General features: G+C 38.2%; 1 protein-coding gene across 1 annotated transcript; it reads right to left on the bottom strand.

The window, feature by feature from the left end:
• Positions 1–3948: 3948 nt before the first annotated feature.
• Positions 3949–14292, bottom strand: LOC115634563. Its single transcript, XM_030532387.1, has 3 exons — positions 14023–14292; positions 5330–5539; positions 3949–5267 (listed from the first exon to the last, which is right to left on the bottom strand). Exons 1-3 carry the CDS (start codon positions 14290–14292, stop codon positions 5049–5051), a joined length of 699 nt encoding a protein of 232 aa, XP_030388247.1. The 3' UTR covers positions 3949–5048.
• Positions 14293–24253: the final 9961 nt, after the last annotated feature.

The raw sequence follows: 24253 nt of genomic DNA, 5'->3' as shown, positions 1-24253 counted from the left end.
TGCTAAAGTGCAGCTTTAGCAGCACACGCCACTAACTTCAACAGTTGCCAACAGTTGTTGGCATGCATAAAAATAAATTTAATGAATTTTTAATACATTTGATGCGACAACAATGGCAGCCAAGAGCAACTAACCGCAACACTGGAACCCTGAACAGCGTTCCGCTTCCGGTCGCTAGCATTGGTATTGGCATTGGCATTACGAACCTGCCACACCCCAAGGCCAACAGGTGTGGCCGAAAACGTCAAGGGCCGAGTCACTTGGCAGCTCAGTGAGCTGTGCTTAGTGGATGCTAAGAAGCGCATAAATCTTTTAATAAAAAACAATGAAACACCAAACATACACACAGATGCAGACATGCAGACATGCTGACATGCAAACCCCATACACATGCACAAATATGTATGCATGTTTGTGTGAGAGTTGTTGCTTATGCAAGCCTCGTGTGGCACGTTCGAACCTTTCGACCACCAGCTGCACGGACAAAAGTTGCATAGGAAATAACTTACTGGACTAAAAATATAACCCGTTCGCACGCACGCACACACATAGAGAAATACAGATACATAGATAGATGGACGGACAGGCAGACAAACAGGCAATGGCATATGCAGGGTCGCTGCCTGACCAACTATTTGCATATACAGTGCAATCTGTGAATCGAGATCAATTACTTATTTTCTGATCTCCTTATCAATATCTATCAGTAGATTTTGGCATTGTCTAGGAAAATAGTGCCGCTAATTATAGTCACCCAAGTCACCGAACAGGAATGCCAACTCAAAATGTTCATCAAGTAACATCAATAGATCTTGCTTTAATAATCAATCAACAAAAATATGAATATTGTGATTATTTTCATTAACAAAGTCAGCTACATTGTAAAAATTGGCAACCCGCATGTGTAGGGCTAGTCAACCAAAGCAGATTGTACTGTACACATGAATTCCGACACACATACGCGTACATACACAAGAATTTCGACAGATGTCAAAACATTTCGCCAAACCATTTCGCAATGGCGACAAATATTTGTATCGAGTATTTGCGCCAATTTTATTTACAGGTTGCCGCCGTCGCATCATTTTTGCGGTTTCGAACATTTCGGCATACCAAAATAGGGTAGAAGGACTAAGTCGTACTTAGTACGTGGCCTCGTATACATAGTATATTTATCTTTTATTAATAGGCTGCTGTTCTACTATATTCTATAAATATTCAAGAAACAGCAAGCAAATTAAAATAAAGTATGAAAGAAATTCAAGCTTGTGTAGTAAATGAATAAATCACTAATATGTATGTACTTATTGCGAGATCACAACAAAATTAGAAAAAACTTATTATACACTATTAACGGCGATATTCCAATCTTTCCACGCATTTCCCGCAAGAAACGAATGTCCTTTGACACTGATAAGCACAAAATTCAATGCACGACTCTATTGTTCGGGGCTTAACATCAATTGATTGCCAATCAAAATACCGGCGCTCTAAATGGTAATATAAATATTTTTTCTATGACCATCAAATTTTGTAACATTTGCAATCCTTTTGACCGCTCGATTACCTTCTTAGATGGGGCTGGATATCGCAAAGTTTCTCAATATACAGTTATTGTACCCAAAGGACCAAGGAGCATGTTCTTCATACCTAAAAAAGGTGAGTAGTGATTTAGGCCGTTTTAGTAATTTAGATAATGAATTGATTTTTCAACATTTCCTAGATAAAATTACTAATAGGATTACACTTCTTTAAGATTAAACTGCTCATGAAATGCGAAATAAAAATTCAATGGGAATCAGAGAGAAAAATGAAACGCGGCCCGGGCTAATGGAGACATCTTTTCATGTTTTATCTGTGTTTTTCTTTGTTTGGCCAACGCTTAGGCAGCAAATAAATAGGAAAGAAGAAAAGAAAGCTGTTGTTGCAACTTTTATTTAAAATCTTTTCCAGCTGCAATTTCTTTGCATTTTAGTTTCAGCTGGATGACAACGACATCGGCAGCTAATTGTAAGTAATGGCAACGCAAATATAGCTTAGTTTTAAAGCACCACTTTTATAGACCAATGCTGGCAATGCCATACGAATTAGACAATTTGCAAAATTAATTAAAATTTCACCTAATGCCTAGACAACCAGCGCATGATAATGGCTGTCGAAAGTGTCAGTCAGCAAATATGCGAAACAGAGGCCTGCAATTATCATTAGGCGCATTGATACATTTTCCCATAGTTGTCCAATTTCGATTCAAAGCACTAATTTAGACAACAAGCTGATTAAGCAATTATGCAAGAGCAATGAAGCAATTTCGAATGTGCCTCTGGCCATGGCATTGAAAATGGATTGTAAATGCATTTAATACTATGGGTCCGGCAAATACAAATCCAATTAGCACAATTGCCATAATAAGTAAGCAAAAATGAACCAGGTGCAGCTGCTGAAAGAATATTCTCACATAAATAGGAATAAAGTCAATGAAAGATGTTAGCAAAACCTAATACTTCATGCTTCTGTTATTGCAGCTTCAAGGAATTTTAGAAGCTAATAGTTTAATAAAAAGGCATTACTGGCAGTGCTTTGCCAACGCCAAGCCCAAAACAAGCAATTAAAATCGTTTTTATATAGGTTCAAGTTTCTCCCCATTGGTTAAGCCAACAATAATATTTTAAAGTACATACATACTTTTCAAACATATTTCTTGATCCGTCATCCTACTAATCTGTTGACTAATGGAAAATAAAAATAGAACACGAGTCTTAAAACGAAAAATATATAAAAAAAATATATATATTTTAAGCTCAGAACTTTACTCAGCACTTATTGTGCTGTAAGGCGATTAAAAACATATTCTAAACCATGTATTGGGTACTTAGTAGAAACTATTAGTTCAAAACTATTCAACAATGTTTGTTTCAACAAGAGAGAACACTACAGTCGAGCAAGCCCGACAATAAAATATCCTGTACTCTCCACAAAAAAAGGAAAATTGAAAAAGAAATAATTAAAAAAAAAAAAATTAGTAAAAGTGATTTTTCGATTTTTACAATGCCCGAATTTATTCAAAATTAAAGTGCAGTTAATTATTGTAAAAAGAATGAAGTTTCTGCAGCCGAAACGTTAAGAATGTTGCAGAAGGATTTCAAGAAACAGGCTATCTCCAAAACACTACTTTATTATTGGCACAAAATATTCAATGATGGTCGAGACAATTTGAGGAAAAATTGCAGTGAAGGCAACCAAGAACATCAATTGGTGAGCATTACGTTAGGCACATCCAAAAAATGTTTGCTTCCAAATGTAATCTGGAGACCTTGCTGATGCCTCGTAATAATCAAATCTGCTTAAGTTCCAAAAACACAGCTTTTGTTCACTTTGAATGTTAAAATAAAAAGCGGGTCATATCTGTGCACATAAGTATGATCTTCTATAAAATCAAAGGACTTTAAATCTTCATAAATTAATATTAAAACTTCGCCATTTTGAGGAAATTAAAAACTATAACTAGAATAAAAGTACTCACTGAATATTATTACAATAAGATGTACATCCTGTGAACCATGTAGATAGTTTGATAGATTTAAACACCAACTTCAACCGCCTGGACGAGAAACCAAATGATGGAAAAATATGGCTTCTGAATAAATGCTCGTTTATTTATTATAAATTAAAACAATTTGCACTCACGCAGGACATGGAATTCCAATTTATTTTTCAAAAACATATACATGGTGAATAATCTTGTAGAGCTTTATTTTCCTGCAAATTCGTTTCGATTTGATCGATTTACAATAGACTTGGATGTATTTTGCAATTGCAATTCGGAATGTGCCGGGAAAGTGCACAAATTGAAGTACAATACAAATCGTAAATTGCAATAAATTTTCTTTCAATCTTAATTGCTAAACAAAGTGCAATAAAAAGTGCAAACACACATATACAATACACACATTCATATAAACAATGGGCTGCACATTTCAAAAATATATACTTTTTGGGTATTTCGGTAAATTGCCAAAACATTTATTGACTCTCTCTTTGTGAGTATTTCTGTGTATTTCTTATTGTACAATCAACGTTTATATTACTCTGCACAATTTGTTTCGTCTTCGTTCTCGTCTTGTATTTGGTTTGTTTTGTTTTGTTTTGCTTTAATTTGTTGTCTGTGGAATTAACTTTCTAGTAAAATTACCAAAAATTCTTTTGTTCCCTAATTACCGCGAGATAAATTAGCTATTGGCACATCATTAAAACGAATAGACACAGAATTAAAATGTACTATTACTATACGAGGGATAGTTACTTTCCTTAAGTGTCATACAAAATTAAGGCTTTGCATATTTATTTCTAAAGGTCCAACAGGCATATTTCGCGATTTCTTGGTGTTGACTGTTTCTGGAGAGATTTCCCTATTATGTTCTTTCAAAAGTTACAAGTGTAGTTGAAGTGGTGCCTGAAAATAAAGCTTTTAACATTTTCTTTAGGTTGCTAAATTCTAAGCTGCAGCTACGTGTACAATTCTATGATTGTTGTGTGATATAACCATAATATTTTTTAGACAGCTTTACAGGATTAGCATATTGGTCTAGGAACATTTTGCGTTTGATAATAGACATAGACTTTCTCTACATACATATCTGTACGGAATGGACTTTATATAAAATATACCCACTAGTTCCAGTTCCTCGCTTTTCACTGGACTTTGCGCTTTTAATTGTGTATAAACGGATTAAAAGAAACATTTAATTTGTTCTAGGCTTCGCTCCTTAGTGAGTTCTATCAAAACGTGCTCTAAAAATACAAACATTTCGCTCTCCCTCTCCTTCTCTCTCTCTCTCTCTCTCTCTGTGTGTCTTACTTTCTGTTAAAAATCTCTTACAAAGTCCTTACAGCTATCATAAGCGACGTTTCACTGTGCTATATTTTTGTCACATACGTTTCATATACGAGTAGATCAAAAAAAAATTAAAACATAAATAAGTGGGATACACACACATTAGTATCTAAAATTTCGTTTCAAAATCAATCCGATTAATATTGTCTTGTGAAATCTAACAAGACAGTTCCGTGGAGCGTCGTGCTGCCTCATAGTCGCTATCCTTTAAGTCACGACCCGTAATATCCACCAACGAGTTTGGATCCATATTGGACAATGTGTCCAAGTCGGCATCGTTCAGCATATTCTGCTGCAATTGCAGTTGATTCACAAGCTTCCGCAAACGTCTGGCATCCAACGAACTTCGCCTCACATTTGCATTGTAATCGCTGGGCTGTAAAAACGCAAATAGCTTTATAAATTATCAGTCCATTCAATTGCCTTCGCTTTGCTAACATCTCGCCACTGCTCGCCAGGAAAGACAGCTATGAGCTCGGCATTGGGCTCCAAAGTGCTGAAGTATTCCTCATCATCGATTTCTGTGCCATCGCAATCCAAATGGATGGCCGGTTGGCCCCTCTCGAACCTGACCGCTACCTTCAAACGCAGCTCAGCCAAAGTTGAGGCCACCATTGCTTTCCGAATATGTCGAGTGACATCTTTGATCTACAGCGTGAGAAATTATAATTATGAGTAAACAGGAATAGACTAAGGCATCGGCAAGCCGAAGCTCAAATACACAGCAAATTGTTAATTTCCGACGCAAAACTTGTAGAATGTATTCATTATTGACAGTTGTGCATCAAAAATGTAACTACTTTTATTTTAACAATGTTATATAAAGAATGTGATCGAAAGAATTCGAACAGGAGAGAAGTATATATAATACTTAGAACAACAAGCATTAATATGGCATTGTAGTTTAATGTTAAATACTGCTTAAAACTGCTATCTCCTATGAATAAACTTGTTGGTCCCCTCTGATTTGTGACCCTTTCCGTACATTACTCACTTATTCATTTCTTGTTTTCCATGGTCACTCATGGTCCAATTATTCCAACGAACCGACAGCAAAACAACCGATAAGCACACTCTTTAACATTGCAGTGAAAATCCATATAACTCGGTACTTCGAATATGTAACATGGTCAAAGCTATTTTTTTTTTCTCTCTCATTCATCTTTATTTACACTCATAAAAAAATAAATTGTTGTGCTCTGGCACATTTGGCTTATTGAAGTTATTATTCAATAAATTTAACCGGTTTTGAATAAAATTGTGTAAATATGGGGGAACTAGAACATTGAACGATATCGAAAAGGCAAACATAAAAACAGATGTAAGTATAGCGAGTGTGGCCCCTTAATTGTATTTCGACTTATTTACATAAATACAAGTAATAAATTAAATGATTTGGCTACATAAACTCAAAAAAAAAAGCCAGCGAGTAGGTTTATGATCTCATTTGGATAAGACTTTACCGATTGAACATGATCACAATGGTCTAAGGCTACATTTTCACTATCTTTGAATTTGTTTTAAGAATGCCCTTTAAAATGAAAACGATTAAATGATTCAAAAACAATTTGTGATCAATTATTATGCATTAAAAACGAGAGTCAGTCAGAATATTTTTAACGTACATATGTATCCTAAATCTTGAGAACGCAAAATTGTATGATAAAGTGATAATGCTCTACTGTTGAGTATTTTGCAAGAAGGAATTCGCTCATTACGAAAATGTCACGCTGCCTGTGGTGCCTTTGATGGCGGCAATCAAAAGCACCAAGCACTGGCAACAAGAAGGCCATGCGGCAACCCAACGTTGTTGATTTTAATTTAAATGTGCCCCAGGCAGCAATTCGAACCAGCTCACACCGATGGCCGCCCTAAATTGACCTTTCAACTGTCTGTTTAAGCTGACCTCAAACTTTCATAAATTTTGTTTTTGTTTCCTTAATCTGAAACAATAATAAAAACAATAAAGCGCTAGTGAAGCGCAAAACAATGATAAAGCCACAAAAACAAACGCACACACACAACTGTGTAAGTGTACATCTAATCAATTTATTATTATTTGCCATAACAATAAAGGCCAACAAGCGGCAGCAGCAACAACAGACAGTAACCCAGTATACGGCTATGCTCAGGTATTGTGTTCAGCCCATTGGCGACACTATGCCTCACAAATTGTGGCACGTTAAAAGATTGCTACTTAATATTTAAAGCATAATGTTGTCGATTTCAATTTGCCAGTGGGCAGGAGGGCTTCGGCCATACCCGATACTGAGCAAATAAAGAACATAGGACAAAAGAAGAGAGAGCGCTAGAGTCAAGCAAGCCCGACTGTGAAATACCCTGTACTCAGAGAAACTTCCGACACTGATTTATATGCGCCCATAGCAGAAGCAAAAAGAAAGCGAAGATGCTCCGGCTTGTGGGCTAGTAACTTTTCTTAAAATTGACCGATTTGGATCAAATTCAAATCAAGAGTAGATAATTGTTTACAGATCCACACTGTACAAAGTTCGTAAATTTTTTATTTAAAATACAAAAATAAAATACATACGGACATGGCTATATCGATTCATCTTGCCGACCCAAACCTAATAGCCCCATTTACCCTACAGGTACAGGGTATAAAAAGAAAACTTTGTTGTTGGTTTAGGTACAAGTGCCTAAGCCTAGCTGTAGGCAATATCAAGCATACGTCATGTTATACACGACAGTGGCAGTTGAGCCTCAATAAATTGTTAACGGTGAGCGAGCAACTTTTGATCGATGGCAGTCAGCTGTCATTCGCTTGACAAATGTATTGGCGAGCAGAGCAAAAGTCTATAAAATTGATAATAAACTTGCCTGCCAGCCAGGCTGAATTCCTGCCATTCAATCAGTCCAATAAGTCGTAAAGTTGCGTCACCCTTCGCTGTTAACTGTTTATGCAAAGCAGCAACGTCGCACTGAAACCGCCTCTGTATCCATCTACTTAGCACGCAGGGCACATCAATCAATAGACGACCATGCCATTTGGGTGCTAAACCAATTATGCCTACTAACAAAGATACATCAAATGCCGGCCATTGCTGACGTCTATGGAGCACCCAACCAACCAGTCAACAACAATGAGAATTTATCATGCATTTTATGCGAATTTCAATGAATGCTGAAGTTTCTAAGCACGTCAGTTTGTGTGTGTAGGTGTGTGGGTGTTTGGGTGTGTGTTTATGCTTAGGTTGGCTATTAAAGTAACATTCGCATCGAGCTGGGTCCGGTCGTACTTGTTTTGTTGGCTACCCACTGGTCAAGCCAATGTGGCGTATACGCAACTTATTGCCCTTGCAAATTGCTTTGTTGGTTGGTTGCTTGGCTCCTTTCCTAGCTCCTCATATACATACATGCCAATGTCCTGCGGCTTTCTTTGGTTTTTATGCGTTTTTTGACTTCTTTTTCTTATTCCAACCATTTCTTTCTCTCCTGCGCTCCTGCTCTCTACTTGTATTTCATTTTCTTGTTTCTCTCTGTGGTCGAGAAGCCATTATAACCTTTTCAACATACTGTTGTTTTCTTATTCAACAACACAATTACACTCAATCAAGGAAGTTTGCTTATGGCAATTCAACATAAGTATAAACTATATTTTTGGAGAAAGGAAGAGTAATTCATTTCCCGATCAAACAAATTGCAATTAAAACTAAAACGTACAGTTGTCATATATGCATGTATATTTACTTGTTTTGAAGAATATAATTGTATTTTCAACTTGACAAACTACCAAAACACAGTTTGTAAGAATAATTTTTTACGCAAGTCGCACAAACTGAACTCCTTAGTTTCATTTTTTGAGCAGTTAAGAACACATTTAGCTTCAAAACACATTTCCAAGAAATTTTTTAAATGAAATACCTAAAACTAGTAAGGTTAATAGCCTCAAAATAGAAATTAAAAGCAATCAGTTTTTATGTGCCTATCATATGCGAGTACCACCTTCTTTATAAATATGTGGCCTTACCAATTAACAGGACTTCAAAGAAAATATCTATTAAGCCTCTTTTTATATATATGTGGCCTTACCAATTAACCGGATTTCCAAGAAAATATCTATTGAGCTCCTTTAATGAATTTGGATGCATACTCTTCGACAGACGTGTTTGGTATTCTCATTTATATGCTTTCATTGACCTTGTCCTTGACTTTAACCTTTACTTTACTTTAGCTCGCTCGACTGCTAAACGCCCTGCTCCGAGATCCTTCTCCGTGCTGCCTCCAATAAAATTAAGTTGCGTGACTCCCTGTCTCGTGAAATTCCACCACTCAAAAACGGAAACTGTTGCACGCATTTTCCTCGGTTTCTTTGCCGTGCCACATCAGTCGTCAGCTCGCTATCCTTCATTGTCTGTAGAAAATCAAGTCACCCTTTTTCAGCCCACCCTTATTAGCTATTGAGCCAGTAAGCTGGCGACGATTCTGTTGCTTCTGCTTTTTGCCATTTCTGTGGCAAGTCTTTTCAGTCATTGCTGCCATAATGAGTGGAAGTGTCGCTGTTGATTGCTTTTAGTGGCAGCTAGCAAGCCTGCCTACCCCTGTTTTGTTTTGTTTTGGTCAGGTATACTGGTCACAGTTGACTTATTTGGGTGCACCCGCTCTGGCTGTATAAATATTTATACTGTTTATCGTTCTTTGTTCACCTGCTGGTCAAATACGAGTACCACATGGACTGCCGAAAGCTGACCAAAAGCGCACCGTAAATATTGGCCCTACAAATTCGTCATTTGCATAGCACATCAAGAGGAGGAGAGAGAAACAAGCAGGATGAGATTGGGAGGAACACCAACGTCTACAACAAGGACTATGTATGTGGGGCGAACATAATGGGCGCAGATGTCAATTCAGTCATGAATTTTCCATGAATTTCACGTAGTTTTGCTTGTTTGCCCAGCCACTCGAACCACGTTGGCTATTTGTGTATCTGTGTGCAGTAGAGCTGCTATTTAACCAGCACTTAATGCCCTGCATACTTTTTACACACACACCACTCACAAGCATATGTAATTTTACAATGTGCAGCAAAATACCGAAAGAAATTGTAAATAGATTACACTCTTCCTTTTTAAGCCATAGACACATGAATGAATGACACAAATGTACACTGAGACTAACAATAGATTTATTTTTTTCATTTATAAAACATATTTTGTTGTACTGCACTTAAGCACATCATAAAACTTAAGAGTAATGAAACTTTTTAATATAAATATTAGACAAACTCCAATAAATTTCATACTTTAAAGTCCAATTTCTTTTCTAAGGTTTTACCACACCTCAGTATTTTAAATGGTTGTTCTTTACGTCGATAACTTTGTTTGTTAACAGAAATAAAAAAAAGAATTTTATAAATAATTACCAAAGTACCATCTATATTATATAATTTTTTCTGTTAACATAAAATCTAGACGCATCGGAGAAGCTCAACTAACCAATTGTCTATGTGAAAATTCCTAGAAATTCAATGCAATAACTTTTTATACCCTTCTTTTGGGTTTTGTGAGAAAGCGGTTCAGATTTGCGCCGCACGTTTTGCTCATCTCTTCAACTCTTATTGTTGTCATTCGTGTTCCAGAAAACAATTTGAATTGTTTAGCTGTCGTTTAATATTTTAGAACAAGTAAACAATTCATATGTACATTGACACGCGTTTTATTAACAAATACTCAATTATAAACTCGTATATACACAAATGTATACACACACATATGTATGTACATATACATATGTCCTCAAAGCAATGTGGAATTGCACGGCTGCGTGAGCATGAATAATGCCCGCTTATTTGTCTTAAGGCGCGCCGTTGCGTATACGCAACGTATGTCACACTAGACTACCCTTATGTATGTCTGCATGTGCTTGTCTGGGTACTTGTATGTATTTATTTTTTTCATGTCTGTTGGTAATTTAATTTCCGTGTATGTTTGTGTGTGTCTTGACTTGTATTCTCATTGCTCTTAGCCAATGCCCAAACTCTTCTACTCCTCCCCAGCACTTGGCATGTTTTTATTTGGCTCCTCCCCACTTTTTTTTGAGTTGTAGCTCAGAGTTGGCTGAAGTCGTTTTGCAGCAAATGCGTTTTCCATGTCGCATTTGTTTAACGGCAGAGACCGTCGGGTCTCCTTAATCCTCATCGTCATCGTTGTTGTTTTCGTTTGCTGCCCAACATTGGTTCTACATAGAAAATCTTTTGGAAATGGCCCGGTGCTACCAAATTGGACAGCCCAACTGCTCTGTGTGAAATCTGATACAGACGGCATGAGTTGTTTTCAATTTCTTAGCAGGTCGAGAGGCGGTCATTTACAAGAACACTTGTACATAGCTAAAATGAGGAATGCGAACTCAACTACAAAGCTCAAATCTCAAATGAATTGTAGTATGCTGTGACAGATACTCGGAACAGGTTCTTAATATCGTTGTGCTGGCTTTCGTCAGCATCAATTGTTACGGAACTGTTATTTAAAATTGTTGACACCGACTCTAATATAGAAATGTTAGAGTTCTTGGAAATTTGTACAAGAAAATTCATTGTCGAGGGTTGTGCGGCCTCCAACCTTTTCAAAATGAGACCAAAAACCAATTACTTATGAAGCATCTGTTGGTTAAGTTAAATTTAATTTTCCTCTCCGTTTTGAGAGCTCCTTCGTCTTGGCTTAATGTGTTGAACCCGTGCTTTATTCATGTATACACAAATTTATTTCGGCAATTGTAAGGAATTCCAGCTAGCATATTTCTGGAAACTGTACCTTTCGAATAGGCCATTGTGTCATATAACATAAGTCCATAATTACTTAATTTAGCCTAACAATGAACCACCGGCCTTATATAAAATATTATAATGCTACTTAAGTTTGATCTTAAAATCTTTTTTGAGAGTTGAAATTGAAACTTAAAATGGTTTTACATGATCTTGCCTTACTCTTATTTCCATAATCTTCCAGTCTAACCATTATTTGAATTGTTTGTTTGGTGAAACAATTTATTTACTTATTCCGCTGTCTAAACCAAATTGGACGCACAATTTTTTCTGTATTAGGATTTTGTTTTTCAATTAAATTTATAATTAAATGTTAATAATAAAACAAATTATGGCACTTGCTTTCTGTTTCAGTCTGCATCGAAATCGAAGCACCCTATATTATAAGTAGGAATCGATTTAGCTCCAATACTTATTTAGACTTATGTCCTGCCTTAGTCCTTCCTAGAAATTCTTACAGTTTTTTGAGTATATGTATAATTTCATGCTCAGGAGCTATTAGTTCGAAAAGTATATCGCTAAGTAAAATGAAGAAGAAATACTAATTGCATACTCCCTGGCCATGTTCTGGCATCAAAGCCGTCACATTAACTCATTTGGCGGCATGTACCATTAATTAAACGTGAGTCAAGTTGTTGTCGCCAACCACGCAAACGCACAGCCATAAATAGGGACAGGGACATATACTGTCAGATGAAAGGCGGATGGAGAGACTGGCATAAATTCATGCTCCGCTAAACCATTTCCGGTATGCATATTAATTAGCTGTGTGATGTGCATAAATTACACATACAATGTATAAGCATCAGGCTAATAAAACCATACTTCAGCAGCGTGTGCGAAGCATAAAGAAAGGTGAAAACTCTCATAGCATTTACACACCTCAGACATTTCAATGCATATATGTATACCATATCTTTGCCATAGACAAATTGCCAAACATTTGTCTTGCATAAGCTGCCAATTAATTTCGGTGGCCTGCCACATTTACAACTATGCACCAAACCATCTCTCTCGTAACTTAAATGTGTGCTTGTCAGTTAATATTATTGTGTATATTGTAAGTATTTATCATCGTTGCTTACTATAACTTTTGTAAAGCATCGCTCAAAACTTTGCGACAGCCAATTTGCTGGCCATTCTGCTTTTTGTGTTGATCTTTTAGATACAGTTCATTTGGCTCCAACGCTTTTCCACACAATAAATCGATTAGGGTGCAGACACGGGCGCAACGCGCAGGAGCCCGCATAAGCCCAGACGAGTCTAGTGATGCGTGGCCAAGTTCCAGACGCAACGTTATCGGCAACCGCAGACAACGCTGCCTTGTGAATGGGTCGACGAGTGGGCGACTGTCGCACTAATGATAAATTAGTTCGAGTTGCGCTTAAAGGGCCCCCAACCCGCAGTCCTACTCGTACTCTTACTCTGGCAGTTTTTAATTAAGTTTCTATTGTGCAGATTTTGGTTAGCTGAAGCTTTAAGCCCTGCCTTCCTATCTGAATCGCATTTCATTTAATCCGTTTTGTGATGCCCGCCACAATGATGCAAGTTTATATTTTATAGTTTTAAACAAAATGCCTTAAAACGAGTAGCTCGCAACTGCTAAAGCTTAACATTTACTTAAGTCAACATACATAGGCAGTCGTCAACATACTTGTAAAATGGAAGAAGGCATAAATAGGAATCTAACAAAAGTACTAAAATATTTATTTAAGTCAATTGTTTGCCATATTAAACAAATTTATTCCCAGCTGCATTCCCAGTCAAATCGGAATCTTTTTTGTGAATCGTTATTAAAAAGTTATTAAAACAGTTTTCTATTTCAAATTAAAAAAAAAAGTCTAAAAAATATCTGATAACCAGGATGTTAGCAAGGCAATTGAATATCATATCGGCCGTCCATATTCGAGCGTTTCATTTGGGGAATATTTAGGAAACTCTCGCTGGGCATTAAATTTGTAAAAAGAAATAATAATCAAATAAATACTGTTTTATTTATAGAATTGAAAGAGCTGAATATATTTTTTTTTAACAGACAAGGGGGTTTATTTTAAAGAACGCTTTTTTATTTTGACCTTCAAAAGTTGCAGCTCTTGCGAAATCATTTGAAAATCCAGCCACAACAAGCATCACACGCAAAGGGTGTGCTTCTGCATTGCAACTCAAGCACAACCACTTTAGGTTCAACTTTTGTGCCAACGCCGTCAATGGCGGCCAACACCCAAAAAAGCCATGGCCAAAGTAGTTGTGCTAACTTAATCACTTAACGAAAAGTTTCGCTCGGCTACAAATCAATGGGAAATCTTTGACTGGTGAAAAACTAGAGAAAAGCTTATGTCTGTCAACTTACCTTAAAAGGTTTGCTGTTGTCCAAGTTCTGTTCGGTCATAGGTAATGCAGCTTGGTCGACTTCAACTGCGGTTGCTTCTTTAGCGACTGGCTTCGTCGCATTTACCAGCTCCTGAGTAATGCTATCTATGCTGTCTTCATTGTCATCGTCGTTCTTGATAACGTTGTCGTCGACAACTTTAACGTCAACACCAACAGCAGCAGCCACATCAACATCATCAATGTCAGCGTCCATTTCAGGCGCACGTCTCAATGTTCGAGTTCGTGGCATAGACCTGAACGTTGCTCTTGAAGCTGCTGCCGTTGTTTTTGTTGTATTGGCTGGATTGGCTGCTGTTGTTGTTGCTGCTGTTGGCATTGTCGACGTCCCTGCTGCCATGTCAGCATTTGTTTCATTTGCAATTGTTGTCGCTTCTGCTGCTACTTTTGTTGTCTGCCTTGTAACGGGTATAGGACATATCCCAGTAGAGTAGGCGAGATGGTGTGTGTATGTTGGAGAGCGCACGCTATATGTTCCGGCTCGGGCTCGTCGGCTAGTGGGTGGTGTTCGAGGTCTCTCCAATCATACGGCCTTTCATTAAGCTTATTATTTAAAGTTAAAGCGTGCTGTGGGGAAGCCAAAAAAAAACCGGTAAAGATATACATGAATATGACTAACAAAAGGATCGCGGGTTGGCAGACCACGTAACACAAGTGAACACACCTCTGGTATTCCCCTGATGGTGTTGAGGAAGTATTGGCCCACCCATCCTTGGTCATTTATATCCAAAAACAATTATGCAAATGACCCCTTTGAACCTCTACATGCTGTGGCTAGCGGAAATCAATGTTAGGCGGAATTTAAGCGAACATTATAAACTTTTTATTAAAAACTAAAATCATAATTTTCAAGGAATTCCAAAAAAAAGTGACCGTACATTAACCGATAATAGAAATCTAAAGCTAATTATCACTGGATTCGTAGCCAGTAGCAGAATAGGTAAACATATGACTGCCTTAAAATACTAGTGTAAATATAAATTGAGCAAGGTGAGTAAAGCAACGGCTTGGCTGTAAGAGATGGTTAATAATTGAAATGGATCGTAATATAATAGGAAAAAAATTTGATGTAAGAGAAAGTGTTGATATTTAAAGTGTTATAAATTCTTGCATCGCTTTTTTTTTTTTTTGTAAAGATTGGCCATAAATTTAAGTAAGTAATGACCGCAATCAAGTATAACGTTATTACGGTGATTTAAAAAAAAATAATAATAATGCGGAAATTAGACTTTACATGGCCAGCAGGCAGACATATGACGCATATGAACAGGTGTTTTATTTATTTTTTTTTTTTGTTTTTGTACGCGTGCTCTTCTGCATGAAAGTAAATAAAATTCAAACGGTTCTACTTACAGTTGTCGTCCAACGTCGAAAGATCTTTCCGTTGAGGCGCTCTGCATAGGCTCGTTGCTGCTTACATGCACATTAATTATGATTTTTAATTTGTTTGTAAAATTTTATGTTGAAATTTTGGTTTTAAAAACATGCACTTTTCATACCTTCACTTGTCGCCATGCTTAATAAAATTTTATTTCGAAACGTATAGTCAAAGGGGTTTTTATTTGTTGTTTTGCCTTTTTTTTTTGTTGCCTTCTCTTTTCTTTTTTTTCTCTTTGGTTTTCACTTATTTCTTTTTTTTCCCTCTCTACACACCCGGCCGTGCTGCTTTGCTCACATCGGATATAGATCAATTTAAGTATAAGGCCGTATACGACCCAAAAAAAAAGAATATAAGACGAAAGAATAGAAAAAAAATAAATGCCTAGTTCTCTCGGTTGCACTTTTTTTGTTGTTTTTGCAGGGCCCACATTTGTGTATAGTTTTACATATATATAGTTTTTATAATTTTTTTTTTTTTTTTTTTTTTACGCAGGCCCTCTTCACTAAAGCCACCTGGGGCTTCGCCACCTTTTCGGTGCACGGAAACGCAACAAAAAAAACAGGTGCCCTAGCTTAAGCCGACGACCGTCATATCGGATATGATCCACGCAACTGAGGCGGTGATTCTTTTCGCCGTTCCAGTGGCCTGAGCGAAGCGCCGATCTCGTTTCTAGCACGCCTCCTTCTCCCGTGCACTTCCCTTTTCCTAGTCGTCGCTCTAGCAAGTGCCCATCAAAGCGATAAGCAAAGGTTAATGCCCTTTATGGGGATTGGACTTTTTATTAAGTGCCAATTCTGCACGAAAACAATGTACAATGAAGAAATAGCATTAGCTTTTGCATTTTATATGCGAATAAACGGAAAAAGTAAAATTTACCCGATATCCGGAAGTGGCACCAGGCAGAATTCCTTTTGCTAACACAATTGAAGTGAAAGATTACTGCAAATTCTCCAAATTTGTTGCAGCAGGCTTAACGCTTTGGCCCAGCCGAATTTGAAACGGACTATAGGTTATACTATATGTATGACCATATATTTGCCAGCCAGAGTATATTGGGCACAACCTGCTCCCATGCGATCTTCAAGCGAAAAGAAAGTATCCGGATGCCGAGGCTACGCAAGAAAACTTTTCTTTGCGGAAATTGCTTCACCCCCTCTTCTGACAATCTCCCTTTGACAGGTCAAGGTTGAAGAAAGGGCCACTGACAACTAGCAAATATTGCCACTGAGCAATACTGAAAATAACCCATAGGTGGCCGATAGCCGTGCGGCTGCAGAAAATAATTTTTTTTTGTACATATATAAAAACAATTATGGAAAATTTGTTTGTTTCGTCTGCTAAGGCAAGAATAATAAAAAATGCGATCATAGGCAGTTGGCGCTAAGACGAATCGCCAATTCAAACCGTAACTAAACAAGCAGTGCGTAAACATAAATAGCCAATGAACTGCTTGACTAAGGGAATGCAATTTAATTTACGATATTCGCCGCCAGCGTCGTTACAAATTCCCCCCTGCTAAATTCAATCTTGGGTTTCAAAGCAAACGCAAGATTGAAAACACCAGACGCTGCAAGAAAACAAATTCTTACTGACGCAAGTCTTTCGCATGATAACGACCCAGTATTTTCCCTTGCAAATTTTCGACCTCGTAATAAGAATTTCCAAGTTTACGTCGAACTCTCGCTTTCACAAAAGCTGGTCCTAACTTTGCATTGTATCCGGCTGGAAAATTACTCTGTTTAAAATTTCTAAGGAAGATTTCTTGTCCAACTGAATAAGAAACCTCACGCGACCGCAAATTATAGATTTTTTCGTTCTTCTGCTGCTGTTTCTTCATTGTCTCAAGCGCCTTACTGCGCACAATATCGAGCGAATCCTCTCTTGAGAAAACAACCGCTCTATCCTCAATAAGGCGCAACGTTTTAAGCAACTTGTACGTTGAACCTGAAGTAATCATATGCTGACCAAAGACCATGTAATAAGGTGTTGTGCCGAGGCCAGAGTGGACAGCAGACCGTAAAGCGCAGCAGATACTGCTCAAACTTTCATCCCAGTCTTTTTGATCTGGACGAATATACGAACGGATGGCTGCTATAACTGAGCGATTCACGCGCTCAGAAGCATTTGCCTGAGGCGAATGCACCGCTGTAAGTGAATGGAAAATTTTGTTTTCCCGCAAGAATTTTTGAAATGCTTCAGATTTAAACTGGGAACCATTATCCGATACTATAGTTTCGGGCACCCCAAATGTATGAAACAATTCTTGCTGCATGTACTTAACAACCGTTTCTGCATTCAATTTCCTTACTGCCTTCAGAAAAACAAATTTAGAGTAATGATCTAAAACAATGAAGATGGCAATATTTCCGCTGCGTGACCGAGGATATGGACCTAAAAAGTCAACGTATAAACGTTGGAAAAATCTCTCAGACTCCGCAGGTTTGCCCAAAGGTGGTCGCATCGGAAAATTCGGTGCTTTTGTCATCTTGCAAGTTTCGCAAGCATTTACGTACGTCTTGACATCATCAACAAGACCAGGCCAAAAATAGTAACGCCGGACTCGTTCCAACGTTTTATGGATCCCGCCATGTGATGCTAACGGATTGTCATGGGCATTGCGGAGTACTTCCTCGACCAAGTTCTTAGGTATCCACAATTTCCAAGCATAATTGTCGTGTAGCTGATCACCCGTTGTATGCACGGTGCGCCTATACAGCATATTGTCAACCACCTTCAAGTCCGGAAACTGGTCATTGTTGGCTTTAACTGACTCGACCATATCCAGATAATCAGCTGACTTAAAATGTTCTGAGTCCAAATTTACAATTAGGCCCTTATTATAGTCAATTGCTGCTAATTCGTCCTCGTTTACGCGTGACAGCGCATCTGGCACAATATTTAATTTGCCTTTTCGATGCTCAATATTAAATCGAAAACCCTGCAGTTTTAACGACCAACGCGCTAAACGGGAATGTAAATCGGTTTGCGACATAAGCCATTTTAAAGAGGCATGATCGGTAATGACTGTAAATTCATGCCCTTCAACATACGGACGAAATCGTTTGATACATACGATGGCTGCCAAACATTCCTGCTCGGTGACAGAATAATTTCTTTGGGCCTTGTTTAATTTCTTAGATACGAATGCAATCGGCATTTCGTCTCCTGCTTCTGACTTTTGTACAAGAACCCCACCTACTCCTGTCTTGCTTGCATCGCAATGTAAGTAAAAAGGTTTGGAAAAATCGGGACTGATCAAAAGTGGAGCAGAACTAAGCATTGATTTTAAAGTTTCAAACGCTTTTTCTCCTTCGACAGACATAGTAAATTTACGCTTTTGCTTCAGCAAATCTGTTAGTGGAGCAGTGACTCCAGCAAAGTTGTTTATAAACTTTCTATACCATCCGGCCATACCAAGGAAACGCCTTAACGCCCTTAAATTCTGAGGTAAAGGAAAATCTACAATCGCTGACACTTTGCTAGGGTCTGTGCGTATTACTCCCTCTCCGATTATGTGGCCTAAGTATTTTACGCTACGCATACAGAAATTGCTTTTTTCGCAATTTATTGTCAAGCCGGCTGCCTGTATGCAAGAAGCTACTTTGCGCAAAACATGCATATGCGCCTGAAAACTATCTGAAACCACTAATAAATCATCCAGATATATAAACACCTCATTCCTCAGAGCCGCTGGTATTACCTTGTCCATCAAGCGGGACATGGTTTGAGGAGCATTGCAGAGCCCGAATGGCATGACCTTAAAATGATATAAAGGTCTACCTGGTATGGTAAAAGCGGTTTTGTCGCGAGATGCGGTATCGAGTGGGATTTGCCAAAAAGCATCTTTTAAATCCAAACTCGTTATGAACATTGCCTTTGGTAGCCTGCTTAGTATGCCATCAATTTGTGGTAAAGGATATGCATCCTTTTGCGTAACTGCATTCACCTTTCTACTGTCTAAGCAGAGCCGCACTTTGCCAGGCTTTTGGACCAACACCACAGGCGAGGACCAGGCACTGTCTGACTCCTCAATGACATTTAGCTTCAACAATCGATCGACCTCAGCATATAAAAGTTTTTCAACCGCTGGCGATACTGGAAAATGTCTTTGCTTTATTGCCTTGGCGTTGCCCACATCTATAGAGTGAGATACTAAATGTGTTTTACCTAAACCAGCTACGGCAAACGATGGAAACTGCGCTATAACATTCTGCAATTCCGATTGCTGAGCCAAAGTCAAATTGTGTGTACCCCTATCTACTTCTGCCAATTGCAAATTAGATGGAAGTAACCCAAAACTGTTCCAAAAGTCTATGCCCAAGTATAAGTCTTGACTAAGAGAAGGTATTATATGGAATACAATGTTCTTTTTCTTATCATTGTATTCAATTGGTAATGTCACTCGTCCCAAAATTGTTTGACTACTGCCGTCCGCAGTGCAAGCGTTGCCAAGAATCTTTTTGAGTCCTATCTTGCTACGTATAACTTCCTGGGCCAATTGTCCACTAATACAGCTCATTGATGCTCCTGTATCTAATAAGCCTGAAACAACTCGACCTAATATTTTAATATCTGCATACGGACGTTGGTCCTTAGCATTTTTGCCAATAGCCGAGATAACTTTCGCTGCATGCCAAAAAGATTTAAGTCTAGCTGTGTTGCGCGAACGTTTACCAGGATGAAGATACGTTGGAAAGTTGGCGGATTCTTTTAAAATCTGAATTCGGTGAGGCCAGCATGACGTAATGTCAGGCATAGTCTCAAAATGTGGTACGTCCGGTATATTTTCAACAATAGTTGAGTTTATTTTATTATGATACTGGTCTACAACTCCGTGTTTGTCGACCGAGAATGGTGAGCGATCTGAGGCGGTCGACTGCCTTGGGTGCTCGCTTTCGCGTTTTTTGAGCATCGCTGACATGATGGCTTGTAGGTATTTGCCACTCCACAACCATAACAAAACACTTTTCTTTTGGCAATACAGTCCTGATAGCGGTGACCCTCCTTCCTACAGTTCCAACAGACTAATGCTAACGCTTCTATATCTAAAGGAACTTCGTCTTCCCCAAACTCAGAAGCCTCTTCCCAATTACCTCCATTGACTACTTCAGCTACGTTAGTTCTGAACGGAAGTGCTTTACGATAAGTCTGCGTGCGATTAATGCTTTCCAAAAAGCATTCGCGCCTGCGACAAATTTCCCGCAACTGCTCAACAGAGTTGATCTGCAGATTCAAAATTTCATGCTGAATTTCTGGTTTCAAGTTGCGCCTCAAAACCTCAACTAACGTTTGCTCCGACAGTGGAGTTTGCAAACGGTCAGTCAGCAGCACAATCGCATCATAAAATGCATCAAAGCTTTCTTTCTCGCGCTGCTTCCTATCGCGTATTAATTCGCGGATATCCACGTCGGTGCGAGTGTCCCTAAATTGTTTGCGTAAGGCCGCGCATAACTCTGGCCAACGTATATGTCCACTGGACTTGTGAAAACGCCAGAAGAAATCGCTAGCTTTTCCCTCAAACAGCGTACTAGCATTTCCGCATAATAAATCGAAATTTCCTTCCAAAGTTTGATGAGTCAAAGCCTCAACCCGGTATAAGAAATTATCAATAGACAAACTACTGCGTTCACCAGAAAATCTAAGTTTCCAGCTAGTAATGATTTGGCCAACTTTATCGGGTCTACTCAACAAGCTAGAATTGATCGAACGAGGCGATGCATTAGGAGGTGCCGTTGATGGTATGTTAATGGCATTGTTAGAGCCAATGCCCAATAGTTGTTGCAAAGAAGCGGTCTGATCTGGTATTTCTAACGATATGTTTCTTGATTCTGCCGTTGCTGCAGGGGCCGCTGGTGTGGCTGCCGCTGGTGCAGCTGACAATTGAGCTGCAAGATTTTCTTGTAGTAATCTCCCTATCTGACCAGTTAACTCCAGCATTAATCCAGTCTGCATTGCTTTAACAGCTTCTGCAATCGCTGCTCCGACCTCAGGAGAAAGGCTTGAATTACCAACAGTACTGAGGTTGACGGTATTAGGTGGGCTTGGACTAACACTAGTTCGCCTTGCCTCACTGGACGTGCTAGCCGAACCTTGTTGTCGAGATTGTGCCCTTGTGTTGTAAGCCGAAGTTGTTGGCTTTGCCAAAGGCTTACTTATGCAAACCTCTCTGCAAACGGGACATAAATTTGAGGCATGGAAATGCGTTGTAATGCATGCCTTATGGAATATGTGTCCACAAGTCACCCTATGTGTTTCCAAATCCTGTAAGTTGCCCTTGCATAAAAAGCAAAGGTCAGTTGCCGATTCGGCACTGGTTTCTGTAGACCGATTTAGTGGCATCTCGAAGCTACTATTAATACTTCAATGCATATGCAAGCAAAACACTTGCAAGAATAAATGCAAAACAAAATCCCAAATCAAAACAGCGAAACTAAAATGTCAACAAAACCAAAAAAGAAATGTTGTTGTTGTCTGCACGTCAACAAAACTATTGCTGCAGCTTAAGATATAGGTACAACAAACCCAAAAGCGAAAAACTAAAAATTAAACCTAAAAAAATAAATATAGCGAAACGGTAACGATCAAAAACCAAAAGTCTATGATTTCACGCTTAACCAACAGCATATGTAGAGATTCTTATCAGTGTTTATCAGCCTGTGTACGTATGTGTCTGCTTCCCAAAGCGGGGTAAGAGGAAAGAACACTGGTGTTTGTCGTAAGAACAACAACGCCAAACTCAACGCAAGCCAACGCTTGGCCGGTATGACGGTGTTATTCTGATGCCAAACCTACGTGACCTTGTCTTCATTATGAGCCGTGGCCAGGCGGCAATTACAGAAAATTAACCCAGCCTGTATTCCTAAGCACCCCATAACGCAAACAAAAAGTCTTTAGAAACCAATGATATTGAACTTTTTTACTATTTGAATGCCTACATTATCCGTGGTCAGTAGTCAGCTCTTAAAGCCGATCGTACTGAATTCCTATGCGTCTAATTGCAGAAACTCATATAATAAAAATAGAAAAAGGAATTGGTATCGCTTTAATTCCTATCAGCCGTGGCCTGCTGACATTTCAAAGAAACTATTCACCAGTATTCCTATGCGTCTGACAGTCACCAAAGCGGTACACAAGAAAGGACAGAAGAAATGGTTATAGATATACAGTGTCATTGCAATTTAAACAGTAGCCGTGGTCAGGCGTACCCTCTGTAGAGAACCAATCCCCTGCAGTCCAATGCGTCTAACTGCTAAATATACCTAAATGACGTTAAAAGAGATTTATTTTTCCTTACGATAGTTGCAATTAAAAGAAAACATAGCGATAACGATAAACAAAAATGTAGCTAAACTACAAAAGGGAAAAAGAAATTTAATTGCGACTAACGTACGAGAAGCTATTGTTGGAAAAGACTAAAGATTTTACTGCAGAAAAGAATAAAAAGTGTATCAGTCATATTTATGTTCTTGTGAAGCCTAACATTTGAAAGCCAAAAATACGAAATAAAATTGACAACTAAAAGTTGGGCTCCACACGTTGGGCGCCAAAATAATAAATGAAATTATAACTGTAACGGGTATAGGACATATCCCAGTAGAGTAGGCGAGATGGTGTGTGTATGTTGGAGAGCGCACGCTATATGTTCCGGCTCGGGCTCGTCGGCTAGTGGGTGGTGTTCGAGGTCTCTCCAATCATACGGCCTTTCATTAAGCTTATTATTTAAAGTTAAAGCGTGCTGTGGGGAAGCCAAAAAAAAACCGGTAAAGATATACATGAATATGACTAACAAAAGGATCGCGGGTTGGCAGACCACGTAACACAAGTGAACACACCTCTGGTATTCCCCTGATGGTGTTGAGGAAGTATTGGCCCACCCATCCTTGGTCATTTATATCCAAAAACAATTAGGCAAATGACCCCTTTGAACCTCTACATGCTGTGGCTAGCGGAAATCAATGTTAGGCGGAATTTAAGCGAACATTATAAACTTTTTATTAAAAACTAAAATCATAATTTTCAAGGAATTCCAAAAAAAAGTGACCGTACATTAACCGATAATAGAAATCTAAAGCTAATTATCACTGGATTCGTAGCCAGTAGCAGAATAGGTAAACATATGACTGCCTTAAAATACTAGTGTAAATATAAATTGAGCAAGGTGAGTAAAGCAACGGCTTGGCTGTAAGAGATGGTTAATAATTGAAATGGATCGTAATATAATAGGAAAAAAATTTGATGTAAGAGAAAGTGTTGATATTTAAAGTGTTATAAATTCTTGCATCGCTTTTTTTTTTTTTTGTAAAGATTGGCCATAAATTTAAGTAAGTAATGACCGCAATCAAGTATAACGTTATTACGGTGATTTAAAAAAAAATAATAATAATGCGGAAATTAGACTTTACATGGCCAGCAGGCAGACATATGACGCATATGAACAGGTGTTTTATTTATTTTTTTTTTTTGTTTTTGTACGCGTGCTCTTCTGCATGAAAGTAAATAAAATTCAAACGGTTCTACTTACAGTTGTCGTCCAACGTCGAAAGATCTTTCCGTTGAGGCGCTCTGCATAGGCTCGTTGCTGCTTACATGCACATTAATTATGATTTTTAATTTGTTTGTAAAATTTTATGTTGAAATTTTGGTTTTAAAAACATGCACTTTTCATACCTTCACTTGTCGCCATGCTTAATAAAATTTTATTTCGAAACGTATAGTCAAAGGGGTTTTTATTTGTTGTTTTGCCTTTTTTTTTTGTTGCCTTCTCTTTTCTTTTTTTTCTCTTTGGTTTTCACTTATTTCTTTTTTTTCCCTC

The sequence above is a fragment of the Scaptodrosophila lebanonensis genome, unplaced genomic scaffold, assembly GCF_003285725.1.
Source record: "Scaptodrosophila lebanonensis strain 11010-0011.00,11010-0021.00 unplaced genomic scaffold, SlebRS2 tig00000001-arrow-pilon, whole genome shotgun sequence".
Taxonomy (NCBI): domain Eukaryota; kingdom Metazoa; phylum Arthropoda; class Insecta; order Diptera; family Drosophilidae; genus Scaptodrosophila; species Scaptodrosophila lebanonensis.
Note: the sequence above shows the minus strand (reverse complement) of the source record. Positions and strands in the feature narration are given on the sequence as shown.